The 16,529-nt window shown below is 40.4% G+C and overlaps 1 protein-coding gene across 4 annotated transcripts in view; it reads left to right on the top strand.

Annotated features, from left to right (window-relative positions):
* The window catches only part of LOC126412880 (importin-11), a 171,303-nt gene that overhangs the window by 28,769 nt on the left and 126,005 nt on the right, over window positions 1-16,529 (top strand). For all 4 annotated transcript variants that reach the window (XM_050082767.1, XM_050082766.1, XM_050082769.1 and 1 more), the window contains exons 5-7: window positions 10,143-10,374; window positions 15,182-15,350; window positions 15,696-15,962. In XM_050082767.1, coding sequence (XP_049938724.1) covers window positions 10,143-10,374; window positions 15,182-15,350; window positions 15,696-15,962 — 668 coding nt within the window. The remainder of the gene's footprint in view (window positions 1-10,142; window positions 10,375-15,181; window positions 15,351-15,695; window positions 15,963-16,529) is intronic.

A 16,529-nucleotide genomic window follows, 5' to 3' on the forward strand; every position in this document is an offset into this window, starting at 1 on the left:
AATTATTAAACAGTTTGGGTACCTCGGTACGAATCATACATACTAGGTGACTCTGGTGTTTCCCCATCAAGCTCGTGCTGTTGGAACATCCTGCTAAGGGTGTCAACACCTGATTATCAGATCCCTTAATGTGCCAAACCTTAAAATGGGAAGCCGAAATGTGGACCGCGCATCTTGCAATACGCCCTGTCTACCTAGGATGAGCTTGGACCCAACTAAGGGTTTGATTATCTGTTCTAGGTCATATTCACAATGTTAGAGATAGAACCAAAATTTTTCCAAGGCAAATAACACAACTAATGCTTCACACTCATATACCGCAGGAAGCAAATGCTAATGGAAGCCTGATATCTTGATCTTCATGTAAAAGAACTGCTGCCCCACCAGTAGTGCAATCATCAGTTTGGACCACAAATCTTTTCTTAAAGTCACGTGTGGCTAAAACCTGGGGGAGGGGGGGGGGGGGGGGGGGGCTGGCAATTGCAGTTTTGATTCCTTCAAAGGCTGCCTGCTGACTTTCAGCCCAAATGAATTTCTCATTATTTCTTTGTAAAAAATTTAACGGAGTTGCAAGTTGCGCAAAGTTGGGACAAATCTGTGGAAATAATTAGCCATCCCTACAAATCGGGCAACCTCCTTCTTATTTCGTGGCTGCAAAAAATTCCTCAACTCCGTAGTGTGTTCTTGATCAATGCTAATTCTGTCCCAGGCACCAAGTGACCCAGAAATGACACTTAGCCAAAGTTATCTTTGAGGGTTTCACAGTCATATCCGCATCTCTGAGCCTGGATTGTACCTTCTGGATGTGCACCAATTGCTTTTCAAAGGAGGCACTAAATATTACCACATCATCTAAATAATTGAAGACACAATTAAACTTTATATCACCTAAAATTTTATCCAGTGTTGTTGTGGTCTTCAGTCCAGAGACTGGTTTGATGCAGCTCTCCATGCTACTTTATCCTGTGCAAGCTTCTTCATCTCCCAGTACCTACTGCAACCTACATCCTTCTGAATCTGCTTAGTGTATTCATCACTTGGTCTCCCTCTATGATTTTTATCCTCCACGCTGCCCTCCAATACTAAATCTCATGTTGCCTCAGAACATGTCCTATCAACCGATCCCTTCTTGTAGTCAAGTTGTGAAACAAGTTCATTTTCTCCCCATTTCTGTTCAGTACCTCCTCATTAGTTATGTGATCTACCCACCTTATCTTGAGCATTCTTCTGTAGCACCACATTTCGAAAGCTTCTATTCCCTTCTTGTCTAAATTGTTTATCATCCACATTTCACTTCCATACATGGCTACACTCCGTACAAATACTTTCAGAAACGACTACCTGACAATTAAATCTATACTCGATGTTAACAAATTTCTCTTCTTCAGAAATGTTTTCCTTGACATTGCCAGTCCACATTTTATATCCTCTCTGCTTAGACCACCATCAATTATTTTGCTCCCCAAATAGTAAAACTCCTTTACTACTTTAAGTGTCTCATTTCCTAATCTAATTCCCTCAGCAACACCTGACTTAATTTGACTACATTCCATTATCCTCATTTTGCTTTTGTTGATGATCATCTTATATCCTCCTTTCAAGACACTGTCTATCCCGTTCAACTACTTTTCCAGGTCCTTTGCTGTCTCTGACAGAATTACAATGTCATTGGCGAATCTCAGATTTTTTTATTTTTTTCTCCATGGGTTTTAATTCCTACTCCGAATTTTTCTTTTGTTTCCTTTACTGCTTGCGCAACATACAGATTGAATAACATCTGGGATAGGCTACAACCCTGTCTCACTCCCTTCCCAACCACTGCTTCCCTTTCATGTCCCTCGACTCTTATAACTGCTATCTGGTTTCTGTACAAATTGTAAATAGCATTTCGCTCCCCATATTTTACCCCTGTTATCTTCGCAATTTGAAAGAGAGTAGTACAGTCAACATTGTGAGAAGATTTCTCTAAATATACAAGTGCGCTAGAAATGTGTGTTTGCCTTTCCTTAATCTATCTTCTAAGATAAGTTGTAGAGTTAGTACTGTCTCGCATCTTCAAACATTTCTACAGAATCCAAACTGATGTTCCCTGAGGTTGGCGTCTACCAGTTTTTCCATTTGTCTGTAAAGATTTCACGCTAGTATTTCACAGCTGTGACTTATTAAACTGATAGTTCGGTAATTTTCACATCTGTCGACACCTGCTTTCTTTGGGATTGGAATTATTATATTCTTCTTGAAGTCTGAGGGTATTTCACCTGTCTCATACGTCTTGCTCACCAGATGGTAGAGTTTTGTCAGGGCTGGCTCTCCCAAGGCTATCAGTAGTTCTAATGGAATTTTGTCTACTGCCGGGGCTTTGTTTTGACTTGGGCCTTTCAGTGCTCCATCAAACTCTTCACGCAGTATCATATCTCCCATTTGATCTTCATCTACGTCCTCTTCCCGTTCCATAATTTTGTCCTCAAGTACATCACCCTTGTATAGACCCTCTATATACTCCTTCCACCTTTCTGCTTTCCCTTCTTTGCATAGAACTGGGTTTCCATCTGAGCTCTTGATATTCATACAAGTGGTTCTCTTTTCTCCAAAGGTCTCTTTAATTTTCCTGTAGGCAGTATCTATCTTACCCCTAGTGATATATGCCTCTACATACTTACATTTGTCCTCTAGCCATCCCTGCTTAGCCATTTTACACTTCCTGTCGATCCCATTTTTGAGATGTTTGTATTCCTTTTTGCCTGCTTAATTTACTGCATTTTTATATTTTCTCCTTTCATCAGTTAAATTCAATATATCTTCTGTTACCCAAGGATTTCTACTAGCCCTTGTCTTTTTACCTACTTGATCTTCTGCTGCCTTCACTATTTACCCAATAAACAGGATAATACTGCTGCACAGGTTGACAAACCAAATGGAACCTGGCTTAACTCATATAAATCCCAATCTGTGGCGAAGGCAGTGAGATACTTGGATTCCTGTGTTAAGGGTATCTGATAATAAGCCTGATTAAGATCTCGGACCTTAAGCCAAGATGATCCAGAAAACCAGGTGAAACAGTTGCGGAGATCAGGCAATGGCATCAGTTCCAAAATCACCTTTTTATTGAGAAGCCTGCAATCAACCACAGGTCAGAAATCCTGCCCCTAACCTAGGTACTAAGAAAATGGGGGAAGCATGGCAGGGAGTGGATGGTCTTATGACTTTGTCTTTTAACAAGCCCTCAATTTTGTGCCACAATATCTTTATCTTAGATGGTGACAAGCGATATGGAGACTGGCGAACCAGCATGTCATCCATGACACAAATATGATATCTAATGACGTCTGTGACTCTCAACCTGTCACAAAGTATGTCAGGAAATTCCACCAAAAGTTCACGTAACTGTTTCTCTTGCTGATTAGAGAGGTGGTCTATCCAAAGCATGCACCTGTTACTATTGGTGTCATGACCCATCTCCACATGAGCACATGAACAATAGGCTATTTGTATGTTGGGGGAAAATTTGAAATAAAAATAAAAAACCCGGGTACCAAAATCTAACACTATACCAGTCTTACAGGTGAAATCATGCCCTAGAATTAAGTCAGGCACCAGTCCCTTAACTAATAAAAACTTGACAGGCCATGAAAATTCACACACAGAAAGATTTCACCGCACTACCCCACACAGAAGTAACTCTTGGCCACTGGCCGCCTGACATCTATCAATTGGCAGACATACTGGAGATAATCTACATAAGTGTCCATATTCAGTAAACCACTCGTAATTAAGGAGGGACACAGAGCTGCCTGAATCTAGTAACCCACACAATGATTCATGCCCTATAGCCGCACAAACAAATGGTAAGGTATGTGTGGTGGCTGCCTGCATATGAGTACACCACCCCTGTTTCAGAGGATGTGAACCCGCTCCCGCCTAGCATCAGTTCTCAGCGCAAGGTGCCCTTGGAACTGGGCATCTTCGTACCAAATTGTCATGTGCGTCGCATCTAGGACAAGCCCCTGATTCTATTGACCCGCATGCTCTACCTATTTTTGATGTCCTCCCATTAACTCATTTCGCTGGTTGTCGGCAAAAGACAAGTTCATAACAGAGTTAGCAAGATTCTCTAACTCGCGTAGAGTGACCGTATGAGGAAAGAGTGTGATCCAAGACCTATCTTCAGGCCGAATACCTTCCAAGCCATTAGCAACTAAATTCGAATCAGGAACATCCATATGTAGTGCTAATACTGCCTCAAGAACCCACTCTACATATTCAAACAACAATTTGTCGGAGCCCTGCATGTGCTAATAACATCTACACTCTAGCTTTTGGCACATACGGTCTGATAACTTGACCTCTACGACCGATTGCCTCAGTTGCCCACTCGTCTTACCCTGCTGTAAGGTTTTGAATAGCAGATTACGTAAGCTAGAGTGTGATAAAAACTACATGATGGGGGATCCTTAATGCATAAGCATGCAACTCAAACTTAACTAGCAGCCACAATACCTGTTGTATATTTTCTATGGTTTCAATTGACAGTTCCTGAATACTAGTAAAGATACGTCGTTGGGTTAGGGAGGTGGGCAAAATATTCCCCAGACCGATCACGTAGGCCTTGGGGGACTGATCACCTTCAGCTATTGGATTGTCAGAAACACATTCTGTGTTATTTGTATCAGCCCCACTTCCTAATTCAAAAGCTGCAGTTTGGATTTGCAGATCAAAAGAACTGACTGGCCAGGGCTGATTTCTAAAATTTTAAGATCCTTTATTCTATTGCCCAGGTGGACTAATTGTGCATGAATGCGCTTCACCTGCCTAACGGTTGGTTGATTATTTTGTAGAAAGGAGAGCTTTTCTTGTAACTGATTTAATGCTACCATGACAGTCTGTAAATTTTGGCTCACCTTGCCGACTGTGCTGACAGAAATGGATAGTGGTGTTGACAGCGCTGCCCGTACATAGCCTGGCTGCCAGCTCCCCCACCATACCGTGAACATTTTGTTGCCTAATGCTCAGTTCATACTTGAACTGATCCTGTTTTAGGTACGAAATACTGGAAAACTGATGTAGATCCATGGTGTGATTGTGGACAAAAGAGAATAATTAGACTATGTCCCAAAAGAATAAAGTACAAAATTTAGACTGAAGTAGGTTGTGTGAAATGAAACTCCTGACAACCTCCACTGACAGGTCAAAAACCACGGTCTGCTACCAATGATACATGGTACTTACTGGAATTAAGGATAATGTGGAAGGGAGGAACCACCAATATAACTTTCTTTTCACACAACCTGTTCATTTAACAATATAAAACCATAACATTTTCTTTAACAAAATGAACAAATTTGCAAAATTCTTTTGACTTTAAACCTTAAATTGAATAAGCTTTTGCAAAAGAAAACTGAAGTGCTGTATTGCAAACCAGCAAACAATATGACAATGATTACAAGACAGCCGGACCAGCAGCCCACCCGTTATCGGATGAAACCGCGGTGTTTACTACCGCACTGGACACAGTCTGTCTTATTAAATGCTCTTCTGCAACACATGAGAACTATACAAGCGTCATTGATGAAAAGAGTGACTCGATTACTCAAAACAGATGACATAACTTTTAATTTGAAAACTCTTTGTCGAAAGGCTTGGGGTTAAGATGGGCACCTGTGCTTAATGGTTAAAAAGATTAGGAAACAACATGACAATGATAAGGCTTACTTCAAAGCAACCAACCTCTTAATTTCAATTGACAGCCGAGGTGCGATTTGATCCCGTCCCGTCCCTTCCGACAATTCTATTTTGACTAAAGCCCTGGTGACAGTTGGCTGTTAACATTTTCAAAGTTAAACTGATCATCAGTTATTAAGACCATTCTATAGGAATGTCTTAAAACATTGCCTTTGAACACTTATTACAAGAGAACTCACTCATAATATCCAGCTAAAATACACCAATAATAACCCGGTCTTTCAAACACAGTAACGAACAGCTTAGTACAGCAGGTTGTTCAGAATGAGTGAGAAATGCAATTGCAATCAAAGAATTGGACTGGTTAACATCCAAATCTAACCACAAAGCCCCTCTTTTGTTTAACGGTAACCTGTGCCTTAGTACAATTATTCCGGCTGTATTTATGACCAAGAGCTGATTCATTAGAACACTAATGATCGGGTACAAACCAGAAAGGAAAGGCAATATAATCACGGGACAGATTTTCAGATGGCAACTATTTTCTTAGTACAATACTATGGTCTATATTTACGACTGAATAGCCAACCAAGTAAAACCCTGAGGGTCGGGTACAAACCAGAAAATAATGAGGGCAAGTAGATAATGACACTAATCACCACAAGGGTTACAGAATGTTACCCCCCTTTATCAGCAAGCAGTTCCATGAATCCATGGTGTGTCGCAGCAGTTACTGAGTGGTGCTGATGAAACCCAGGTAGAAGAGGGCAGCCAGGCCACAAGCAGTCGCCTGAAATGAATGTTCAATGTCGGCCTGTTGCTTGTAGTTGATGCCGACCCCGTTGAAGTACTCCAGTATTTTCGCTGTGTGCAGGGCCGCCTTGCACAGCTCGTGGCTTCAACCGCTCGGACCTCATGACCGCCTCTTGTTGCGATGCTACTGCCAATCCCCAAACTTAGTGCCTCCTCTCGGGCCAGCGAGCCCCGTATATATATCAGCAAGCAAAGAGCTTCTAAGGACACAACCCACAGGTACCAACTCTTCCTCATAGGTATTGGTTATGGGGCTGCAAGAGGGATAGTCAATACTACACCAGAGCCAGTGGCACTAGACATAACAGTCTACTAACTCAGTGACGTCACAGCAGCTCACTGTGTGTGTGTGTGTGTGTGTGTGTGTGTGTGTGTGTGTGTTGTCTTAAGAAAGGGAGAGAACTGATTCCCATTACCAGTGTTATCAGTTATTGATTAATGTCTTCTTGTCCCTATATAATTGTCAGTTTAGGCTGACTGTTCTGTTGAAATAAAACTGAAGTAATTTTGTCAAACATTTATCCGCTACTGTTTTCTTAGGTGCAGTTCACATTGAGGCGATGCAGTTCATAGTAAGAAAGGTCGCATGACCTGACACTTATCAGTGCAACACTCGCATTCCCACTGAGAGGATACAAGATGTGATGTGATATGATACATGATGTAACCTGCATCACGACAACAAGAAGATAGCACAAATGACATTTCTGGCTCAGTTGCAGTCATAAACACTTCTGGAGAGGACGTTACTGTGGCCTATCAATGTTTAAAGCTCAATTTGTATATCAGCGATTATTGTTCCAGAACCTTAAATAGGGTTTCCTCCATTTCAGTTTCAAATGAAGTAGCTTTTAGAATATGATTAACATTTTACAATCATCTTCCAAAGCCATAGGTTTATTATGTGAGTAAGAAACTGCAACAATGAAGATAATGAGTTAAAAATTATGGTACAAATTCCACAGCAAATTTGTATCTCTTTCTTTCATTTCCACTGCTATCTACCTTCATGTCAAGCTGGTCACATCTACCCTCAAACACGATTTCATAGTGTTATCCCACAGACAAGGGCTTTTCTCAACAAGCTGGTTGAAAGATGGCAGCTTCAAACAGTTGTCTTGTGTGAACAACATGTTGACTATATGCAGCACAGAAAGGCAGGCACAGGTCAAGATGTCTTTCTAGATTGAAAGCACATGTGCCAGTGAATACTTTGGTTTGTATTGGCAGCAACAGGAGAGAGCTCCACATAGTGTGGCACGCGGTTGTAGCATCAAGCATGCTGTTTCATAGCTAATTGTGGCCAAAGACAAAATGTATCACATATTTACTCAAGACGGGAAAGAGATCCAGCTTTCCCTTGGGCACAACCGGGAGAAAACCGGGAAAACCCCGGGAATATTTTAGAATTCCGGGAATTTTTCATTGTTTTCAGTTAAATTTTTGTAATTTTGACTAGTAAGAACCAATACTCTAACAAAGAATATTACTGTATGCCGCTACTGCAGAATAATACTTCAGGAATAAAACATGAACGAGTGAAAAAACGAAAATAAAACTTAGACTGCAAAGTAAATGTGGCATATACATCGACAAAACAAAGTGCTTATACAAGGGTATGCCAACAGCAAAATTTGTCAAAGGCTTTAGGAAGAATATGCAATGATTCTTAACAACAAATTGCCTCTGATGAGCGTGACGTCACAACTTTTTACATTAGATTCGTTTTAGCAGTTACAAGTGGAATCGGGCGCATGCGCAGTTGAGTAGTACCTTCTCCCGCTTCTGGCTACAGAAATGTGGCTGTTGGCTGTGTAAGCAGCTGCAGGTTCGAATGTCTTTTTTCTTTTATGACCTAATGTAAGGTTTTTTAATTTTTTACACTTACGAACATACGGCTCCCTAGACATCGTAGCTGCGCAAGCGTGGTGACGCCTGTCATCTGGCGCTCTCTGGCAACTGCAGAAACGAACCTATTTCTAACAAGTGGCGGGAAAATATTCTGAATGGTGGTTTGAAAAGCGTTATTATCAAAGAAAATTTCCTTTTACGCAAGTTGAACTTCGTACGAGAATGTACGATGAATTTCTTACATCAAAGAGCGTTTGACTCTCATTTAAAAATTAACTCTTCGATGACAAGCCATTTAGATGAATTTCGAGCCCAGAAGATCAGACATTTATATCGTTATTAAAAATTTTAATGGCACATTTGTGTGATATATCTTAAATAGTAATACGCGCATAAAAGACCGACATTATATGTCAAAGCTTAGCTTCTCTTCCAGCGTATTAATCTTATAGACCAATATTATAAGTGAAAGCTTTACTTTTCTTGTAGCAACACTATGTATATTAATTTAAACCATTAACTTTTTCTGTTTGTGTGTTCGCGCTGCTTAACAGTGATGTTGCTTTGGCTGACTTCATCACATGTCATAAGCTCTGAATACCTGGTATCATCGGCTGGCGAAAATCATGTGACATAAACTGTGACTGGCTTACAAAAGCGCATCGCAATCTCGATTTTAGTGCTTCAGAAAGTAACATGCACTGTTTGGTGGAATTCGAATTTATCCTTTCGTAATACAAAAATATGTAGCGTATATGTTGCTGCACATCAAAGATCTTTCCAAAACGTTTTTTTCCCCCTGTGTTTGTTTTCCAAAGCGCCAGGAAATTCTACGCCCGTGTATAAAGCCACAACCATTCAAAGGATGGATAAGTTATACAGTTCCGAGAGAAAATGTACTGTCAGTTAACAGGGAAAAACTATGTTTTCGTCTGGAAGAAAATGTATTTTTAACCGGGAAATCCGAGAGAAATCCGGGAATTTTTTTTTCTTTGTCTGCGTATACACCCTGGAAAAGCAATTTGGATACTTTAGCTACATTTCTTCTGCAGCAATGTATGCCATAAAATGCATCAACAACGAATGCCAGTGACTATATTTTTCTCTGCAAACTTTTCAAAGTATGCGTGGTGCTGTATTTTACATTGAAGTATCAAATTAACTACTGGCAGTAAGGAGAAGAAAACACAGTTCATTGTGATGTGTGGCTATAAGATGCTGAAAGATAATATTTTTTTTACTGACTATTTTGCTCAAAATTGAATGTGAGAGACTGCTTAGCAGAGAACACATGATCCCAAACCAATGATTTTTATTTTTTCGTCCAAAAAGTATTAGCTCTAACACAACCTAACTACAGAGGTGGATGTAGCTTTGCTTCATCTACATAATTTTTTTTTTTTTTGGCAAAGCAGATAACTTTTAAAGTTCACTCCCTGTTTATTATACAGTATTAATGGCAGGGAGCGATCAGCACTCTGAGTTGAGTTGCACCAGGTGACACAGTAGAGATACGTATTGGTTTCATATTGCTGTCATTCCAGACCGAACCAGTTCAGTTGCTTCCACTATGTTTCCGTATACTCTGCCAGCACATGTTGCTTTAGTGTTGTAGCACATATTGTATCGCCTCAGTTTTAAAACTATTCTGTGAACCTACGTAGGTCAAACTTAGTGTTGTAAGTAGTATTTCACACAGAGAAGGATGGATGTCAGATAAATTTGATAATATTTTTGCTTTACTTTTGAGTAAATAATAGCACTGTTTATATTAATTATGGTGTTATTTGCTGCATCAGGTTTGACTGTCCTCGTGAGTGGCCTGACTTGGTGCCAGTACTTCTATCTGAAGCTAAGAGTCAAGTGCCTATTGTCCAGCAACGTTCTCTTCTTTACTTGCATCATGTTATAAAGTCACTTTCCTCAAAACGATTAGCTGGTGACCGCAGACTTTTTCAAGAACTTACAGGAAATGTGTTTGGTTTTGTTTTACATCTTTGGAACACACATCTAGAGCAGTTTTTACAAGAGGTATGTGCATGAAAAAATTGGTACATTACAGTTTTTTTTTTTTTTTTTTTTTAGCATATCTGTGATTCATGTACACATTCATACATTATAGTGGACATTTATGTTTTGCCCCAAGATAGTATGTGCCTCATGAAGAATCTTATAAGGAAAATTGTCACACCATAATTATGCAAGGACAGAGCTTCAAAAACAAAAAAAATAGTGTAAACACAAATAATAATAATAATAATAATAATAGTGGAACTAGTAGTAGTAGTAGTATGAGCTATCTCCATTACTTTCCAGCTATGCCCTTCAGAAAGTGATACAGAAATAGCACAACAGAAATCAATCCTCAGAATTGATCAGCCAATCATGTCAGGCCTATGCAAGTTATCTGTAGACTGCCTTGCATTTACAGGCAGTTCAGCAGTCTTAATTTACAACATTTTATGTGTCCAAAATCAGATTGGACTCTTGGAAGAAACTGCAGAAAAAGTTGTTCTTCAGGTATCTTTTGAAAAGAGCGATTAGATGTCAAAAGAGGAAACTGCATACTGACTTATCCAAAATATCTACAAGAAGACATGTCTCAAAGCACACAAAATATTACAATACAGTAATTAAATGATAATTCCTCTGTGGATGAGAAACACTAATTTGGACAGGAAAACAGACATTGAAAACATTGAGGAAAAGGTGCACAAAATCGTAAGAGAAGTACTAGGCCCAAAATTTGTAGACGATCAATACATAAATACCCAAAGTTTCTTTAGAAAATGCAGGGTATGACTGTATAGACCCATTAAAAGAATGAACCCTGACAGACTTACAAAACAAATAGCCGAATTCTTTGACAATAGGAGTAAAGCCAAAATACACGATGAAATGAATTGGCAGGATAAAAACTGATCTGAAATTGTAGGAATTATACCAGGTGATGTCTAAAACCACAAAATCTTCAGATCCAAAATCACAAATGGCAAGTAGACCAAGAGGAAAAACCAAAGAAGACTAGAGCAACATGGTCTGAAGAAAGAAAGGAGGAAACCCAATGGAATAGAATGAAAGAAATGTGGACACGAAGACAACTGTCCACCTGTAAGTACTTAATTTTGGGCTTTTTTGCTAATAATAAAATAATATAATAATAAAGTCCTGGGCAGAATATGGATAAAGAAAGGAATGAAGGTAAACTCATGATACATTTGAGTCATTGAGAGGTTGGTCCACGCAAAATGACACTAAAAATGTTGCTAAGCATTTGGATGATGTCCTTCAGGTAACTAGTACAGAATACACACATGCCTAGCTAGTTCAGCTAAAATGTACTGACAAGGAGCTCGACTGGCATGAGGGATTGTATTGTATGGAGTGGGCGAGAGAGAAAGGAGACAGGAAGGACTGGTTGGAGGTGAGAGGGGGTTGACAGTTGGGAAAGAGAAGCAGAAAGTACTTGGATATGAATAGAAGTAACAAATGGTGCATTTGTACTAAAATATATATACAATCAAATTTTAATAAATGATTTTGGTGTTTGTTTGCTCTCAAAAGAAACAGAAAAAAGTATTTATGAACCACTACTAATTGTACAGCAACTAATTCATATGTTATTTGTGATATTTAGTTACCTGTACCGCACATTTCTCTTAACGATTTTCAAAGCTGTTCTCTGTTTTGTACAGAATAGCTATAGCTACAAAATTAATCTCCTCTATCTAAAATCTTGAAATACTGTCTGTCTGCTTTTCTTTACATACGGGGAGTATTGTTGTTCTTACATAAAAATAAACATACATTTATCAAACAATAGAAATGCCAGATAGGAATATCAATAATGTAGGAAAAGACACCATAAAGAAGACACGTCAAGTTGCAGTCAGTCACAGTTAAGAGAGACTCATTGTAGCTTTCGGCCACAGCCTTCATCAGTAAAACACACACACACACACACACACACACACACACACACACACACACACACACACACAAACGACAAAGGCTGTGGCCCAAAACTATATGTGAGTGTCTTTTAATTGTGCCTGTCTGCAACTTGATGTGTGTTCTTTATGGTAAGTACCAATCTGTCTTTTCCTACATTGTTGTAAACATACACTTAACTCTTTCCATTTCGACCACAACTACAGCACTTGCCACAGAGATAATTTTAAACTACCAACTGTTACAACTCTATTTCAAAACATCAGAGTATATGCGATTAAAAATTTACGGTGAAATAAAAGGCAGTAATATACACTCCTGGAAATTGAAATAAGAACACCGTGAATTCATTGTCCCAGGAAGAGGAAACTTTATTGACACATTCCTGGGGTCAGATACATCACATGATCACACTGACAGAACCACAGGCACATACACACAGGCAACAGAGCATGCACAATGTCGGCACTAGTACAGTGTATATCCACATTTCGCAGCAATGCAGGCTGCTATTCTCCCATGGAGACGATCGTAGAGATGCTGGATGTAGTCCTGTGGAACGGCTTGCCATGCCATTTCCACCTGGCGCCTCAGTTGGACCAGCGTCCGTGCTGGACGTGCAGACCGCGTGAGACGACGCTTCATCCAGTCCCAAACATGCTCAATGGGGGACAGATCCGGAGATCTTGCTGGCCAGGGTAGTTGACTTACACCTTCTAGAGCACGTTGGGTGGCACGGGATACATGCGGACGTGCATTGTCCTGTTGGAACAGCAAGTTCCCTTGCCGGTCTAGGAATGGTAGAACGATGGGTTCGATGACGGTTTGGATGTACCGTGCACTATTCAGTGTCCCCTCGACGATCACCAGTGGTGTATGGCCAGTGTAGGAGATCGCTCCCCACACCATGATGCCGGGTGTTGGCCCTGTGTGCCTCAGTCGTATGCAGTCCTGATTGTGGCGCTCACCTGCACGGCGCCAAACACGCATACGACCATCATTGGCACCAAGGCAGAAGCGACTCTCATCGCTGAAGACGACACGTCTCCATTCGTCCCTCCATTCACGCCTGTCGCGACACCACTGGAGGCGGGCTGCACGATGTTGGGGCGTGAGCGGAAGACGGCCTAACGGTGTGCGGGACCGTAGCCCAGCTTCATGGAGACGGTTGCGAATGGTCCTCGCCGATACCCCAGGAGCAACAGTGTCCCTAATTTGCTGGGAAGTGGCGGTGCGGTCCCCTACGGCACTGCGTAGGATCCTACGGTCTTGGCGTGCATCCGTGCGTCGCTGCAGTCCGGTCCCAGGTCGACGGGCACGTGCACCTTCCGCCGACCACTGGCGACAACATCGATGTACTGTGGAGACCTCACGCCCCACGTGTTGAGCAATTTGGCGGTACGTCCACCCGGCCTCCCGCATGCCCACTATACGCCCTCGCTCAAAGTCCGTCAACTGCACATACGGTTCACGTCCACGCTGTCGCGGCATGCTACCAGTGTTAAAGACTGCGATGGAGCTCCGTATGCCACGGCAAACTGGCTGACACTGACGGCGGCGGTGCACAAATGCTGCGCAGCTAGCGCCATTCGACGGCCAACACCGCGGTTCCTGGTGTGTCCGCTGTGCCGTGCGTGTGATCATTGCTTGTACAGCCCTCTCGCAGTGTCCGGAGCAAGTATGGTGGGTCTGACACACCGGTGTCAATGTGTTCTTTTTTCCATTTCCAGGAGTGTATTTAACATGAGTTAGGTTCACTGGAAAGATGACTGTATACCCATCTGGGTAAAAGTGTTACTGTTTTGTTGAAGAACTTCTTAAGGACAGTTTTACAGTTTGAACAGGGAAATCATACATTTACTTTTGTATACTGGAAACAACAGAATGTAATTGTGTAGCTGTACCCCAGAAATATATAAAAAATAATGTAAAAATCCCAATATGTCTTTAGTATATTAAATCAACAAAGATTCGAAATTATGTGTTATGCGATAAATAAATCTTTCTACCTATCTACCACCCTCGCTTCCCTTTGATATTCAGAGTTTCAAAACAACATTGGAAAATTGTTTATTGTGATGCCTGTTTTGTGCACTGCTTGTTCTCCATCAGTGGTAAAATAATAAAAATTCATAGTAGGCAAACCTCTTTTGAACCAGTTTGGAAATACTTTCGTATGATTCCACTAAGACTGGATGTGTGTTTTGCAGATGGGTTAGATTATTATCTAGTGAAACTTGAAATGCTGGCCATCCCACATAAAAATTATTACCATTCCTATTCTCACTCTTGGCATGGGTAGTTGGCCATCCAGCACAATAAAATTCACTTTTGGTAATAGTTCTGGGGTTCTGGCAAATATCGACATTTTATAGCAATGTAGGAGTAAAATCTCATCTTTACCATTCAGATACTTGTAGTTATGTGTGACTTGACAAAGTCTGTAGAAGAATGCGTCCCAGATGTAACCTCCAAATTTTTTTTTTATAATTCATAAGGGACATGATTGGTACATAGTAAAGACTGATCTTGCAAAACAAGGAGATTCTGTTAACTGTTCATTATATGTTATGCAACACACCTTTTCAGGCCATAAAGTGGTGCCAACTACTTAAATATTCATATGCAGTACAGAAGCAGAAAACTTGCTGCTGACAATTCTGATATGTAATAAAACAAGTTTTGCCATCTGAAGATGGGCGTAATAGATCAGACCAGTCTTGGCAGTGAAATAAAAATATTTGTGGTTGGTTGTGATCTCCAACAACATTAGCTAGGTTCTTTCGTTATTCCTCTGTTTGTGCATTAAACCTTAGTAGGTGTCGTTCTTACCATCTATGGATGTTTTATTTCAAATTTGGTATAACCATAAATTCTTTATTTTCAGGCATCACAGGGGAAAGAGGATATGCTAAATGCTTTAGAAAAAGCCCTATTCTGTCTCCGAATTTTACGTAAACTAGCATTGTATGGATTCAAGAAGCCTCATGAATCGTCTGAATGTTTCCTCTTTCTCAACATGGTGTTTGACAGGGCCAAAACTATGCTGGAATGTCGTAAGTAAAACCCTTTTCTGTCTTAATATGTTACAAGCAGCTTTCCACTTTTGGTGCTGGGTGAGAATGGTGAATCACCACATGAAGTCATGTAGATTGCACTTGAAACTGAAGTAGTTTGTAGGCCTTTTTCATTGAAATATTATAAAATGATTTGATACTTCTTTGCTTTTTTCCTTTTGTTTTCATCCAATCATTTCAGCTGTCTTCCTTGCTACCTCCTGTGATCTACATCCATATGACAATGTAACTAAGTATTTGCTTCTTACATACAAGTTACTATAAATTGTAGTATATCAGTTTCATTATTTTTAATTACACATTATCTTCATTTTTATCCCACAGGAAAGACGCTGCTGCAGAAAAGGATAGGCCCTGTTGAAACAGTAGAAAAATTCATTATTCATCTCTCTAAAGTTCTGATGTCAGTTCTAGAACACCATCCATTTTCTTATGTTGAACTTATTCGACCCTCTTTGGAGCTTTGTGTATATTATGCCTTTACACCAGCTGGTGAACCTTTACTGTTTGAAAGGTTTCTTATACATTGCCTGAATATAATAAAGGGTATTCTCATGTGTGCTGAGTACAAACCTGCAAAAATAGAGGAAGGTAAGTGTTTAGTGTTGTCTCAAGTACTTTATTCTTAAATTTCTTGAATTATGTTCACTGTTCATTGGTTAACTGTTGTATTTGATAGGCTTTGCATACTGTTACTTTCAGAACAGGTTTTTGTGTCTGTGCGTGTGGGGGGGGGGGGGGGGGGGGGGGCAAATCCTATTGCATATTTCATGTGGAGAATATGTACACATTTACAAAAGAGGTAAATGCAAGGAACAGGCACAGAGGTAATATGAGAAGTGATAAGAGATTTGTATAAAGGAAAATGGTGAAGCATTGAGAGTAAGAGTAAAGATTATCTAATTTGGAGTCGAAAAGTAACGGTAATATGAGGCTGGTAGGGGTTCAGTAGAAGGAAATGGGATGTGGACACCACAGAGGGTCTCGAGGAACATTAATAGGGACTGAGACTCTGTGACATAACAAGCTATGTGGAGCATGGAAGGGTGTGCATAACATCCCATGTGTGTGATGTCAATATTGTGACTTAAGATGTCACTGAAACGGTTTGAATAAAGAGACCAGCCAGGTACCGCAGGAGGCCACAAGGTCCATACA

The sequence above is a fragment of the Schistocerca serialis genome, chromosome 7 (genome assembly GCF_023864345.2).
Source record: "Schistocerca serialis cubense isolate TAMUIC-IGC-003099 chromosome 7, iqSchSeri2.2, whole genome shotgun sequence".
Classification (NCBI taxonomy): Eukaryota; Metazoa; Arthropoda; class Insecta; order Orthoptera; family Acrididae; genus Schistocerca; species Schistocerca serialis.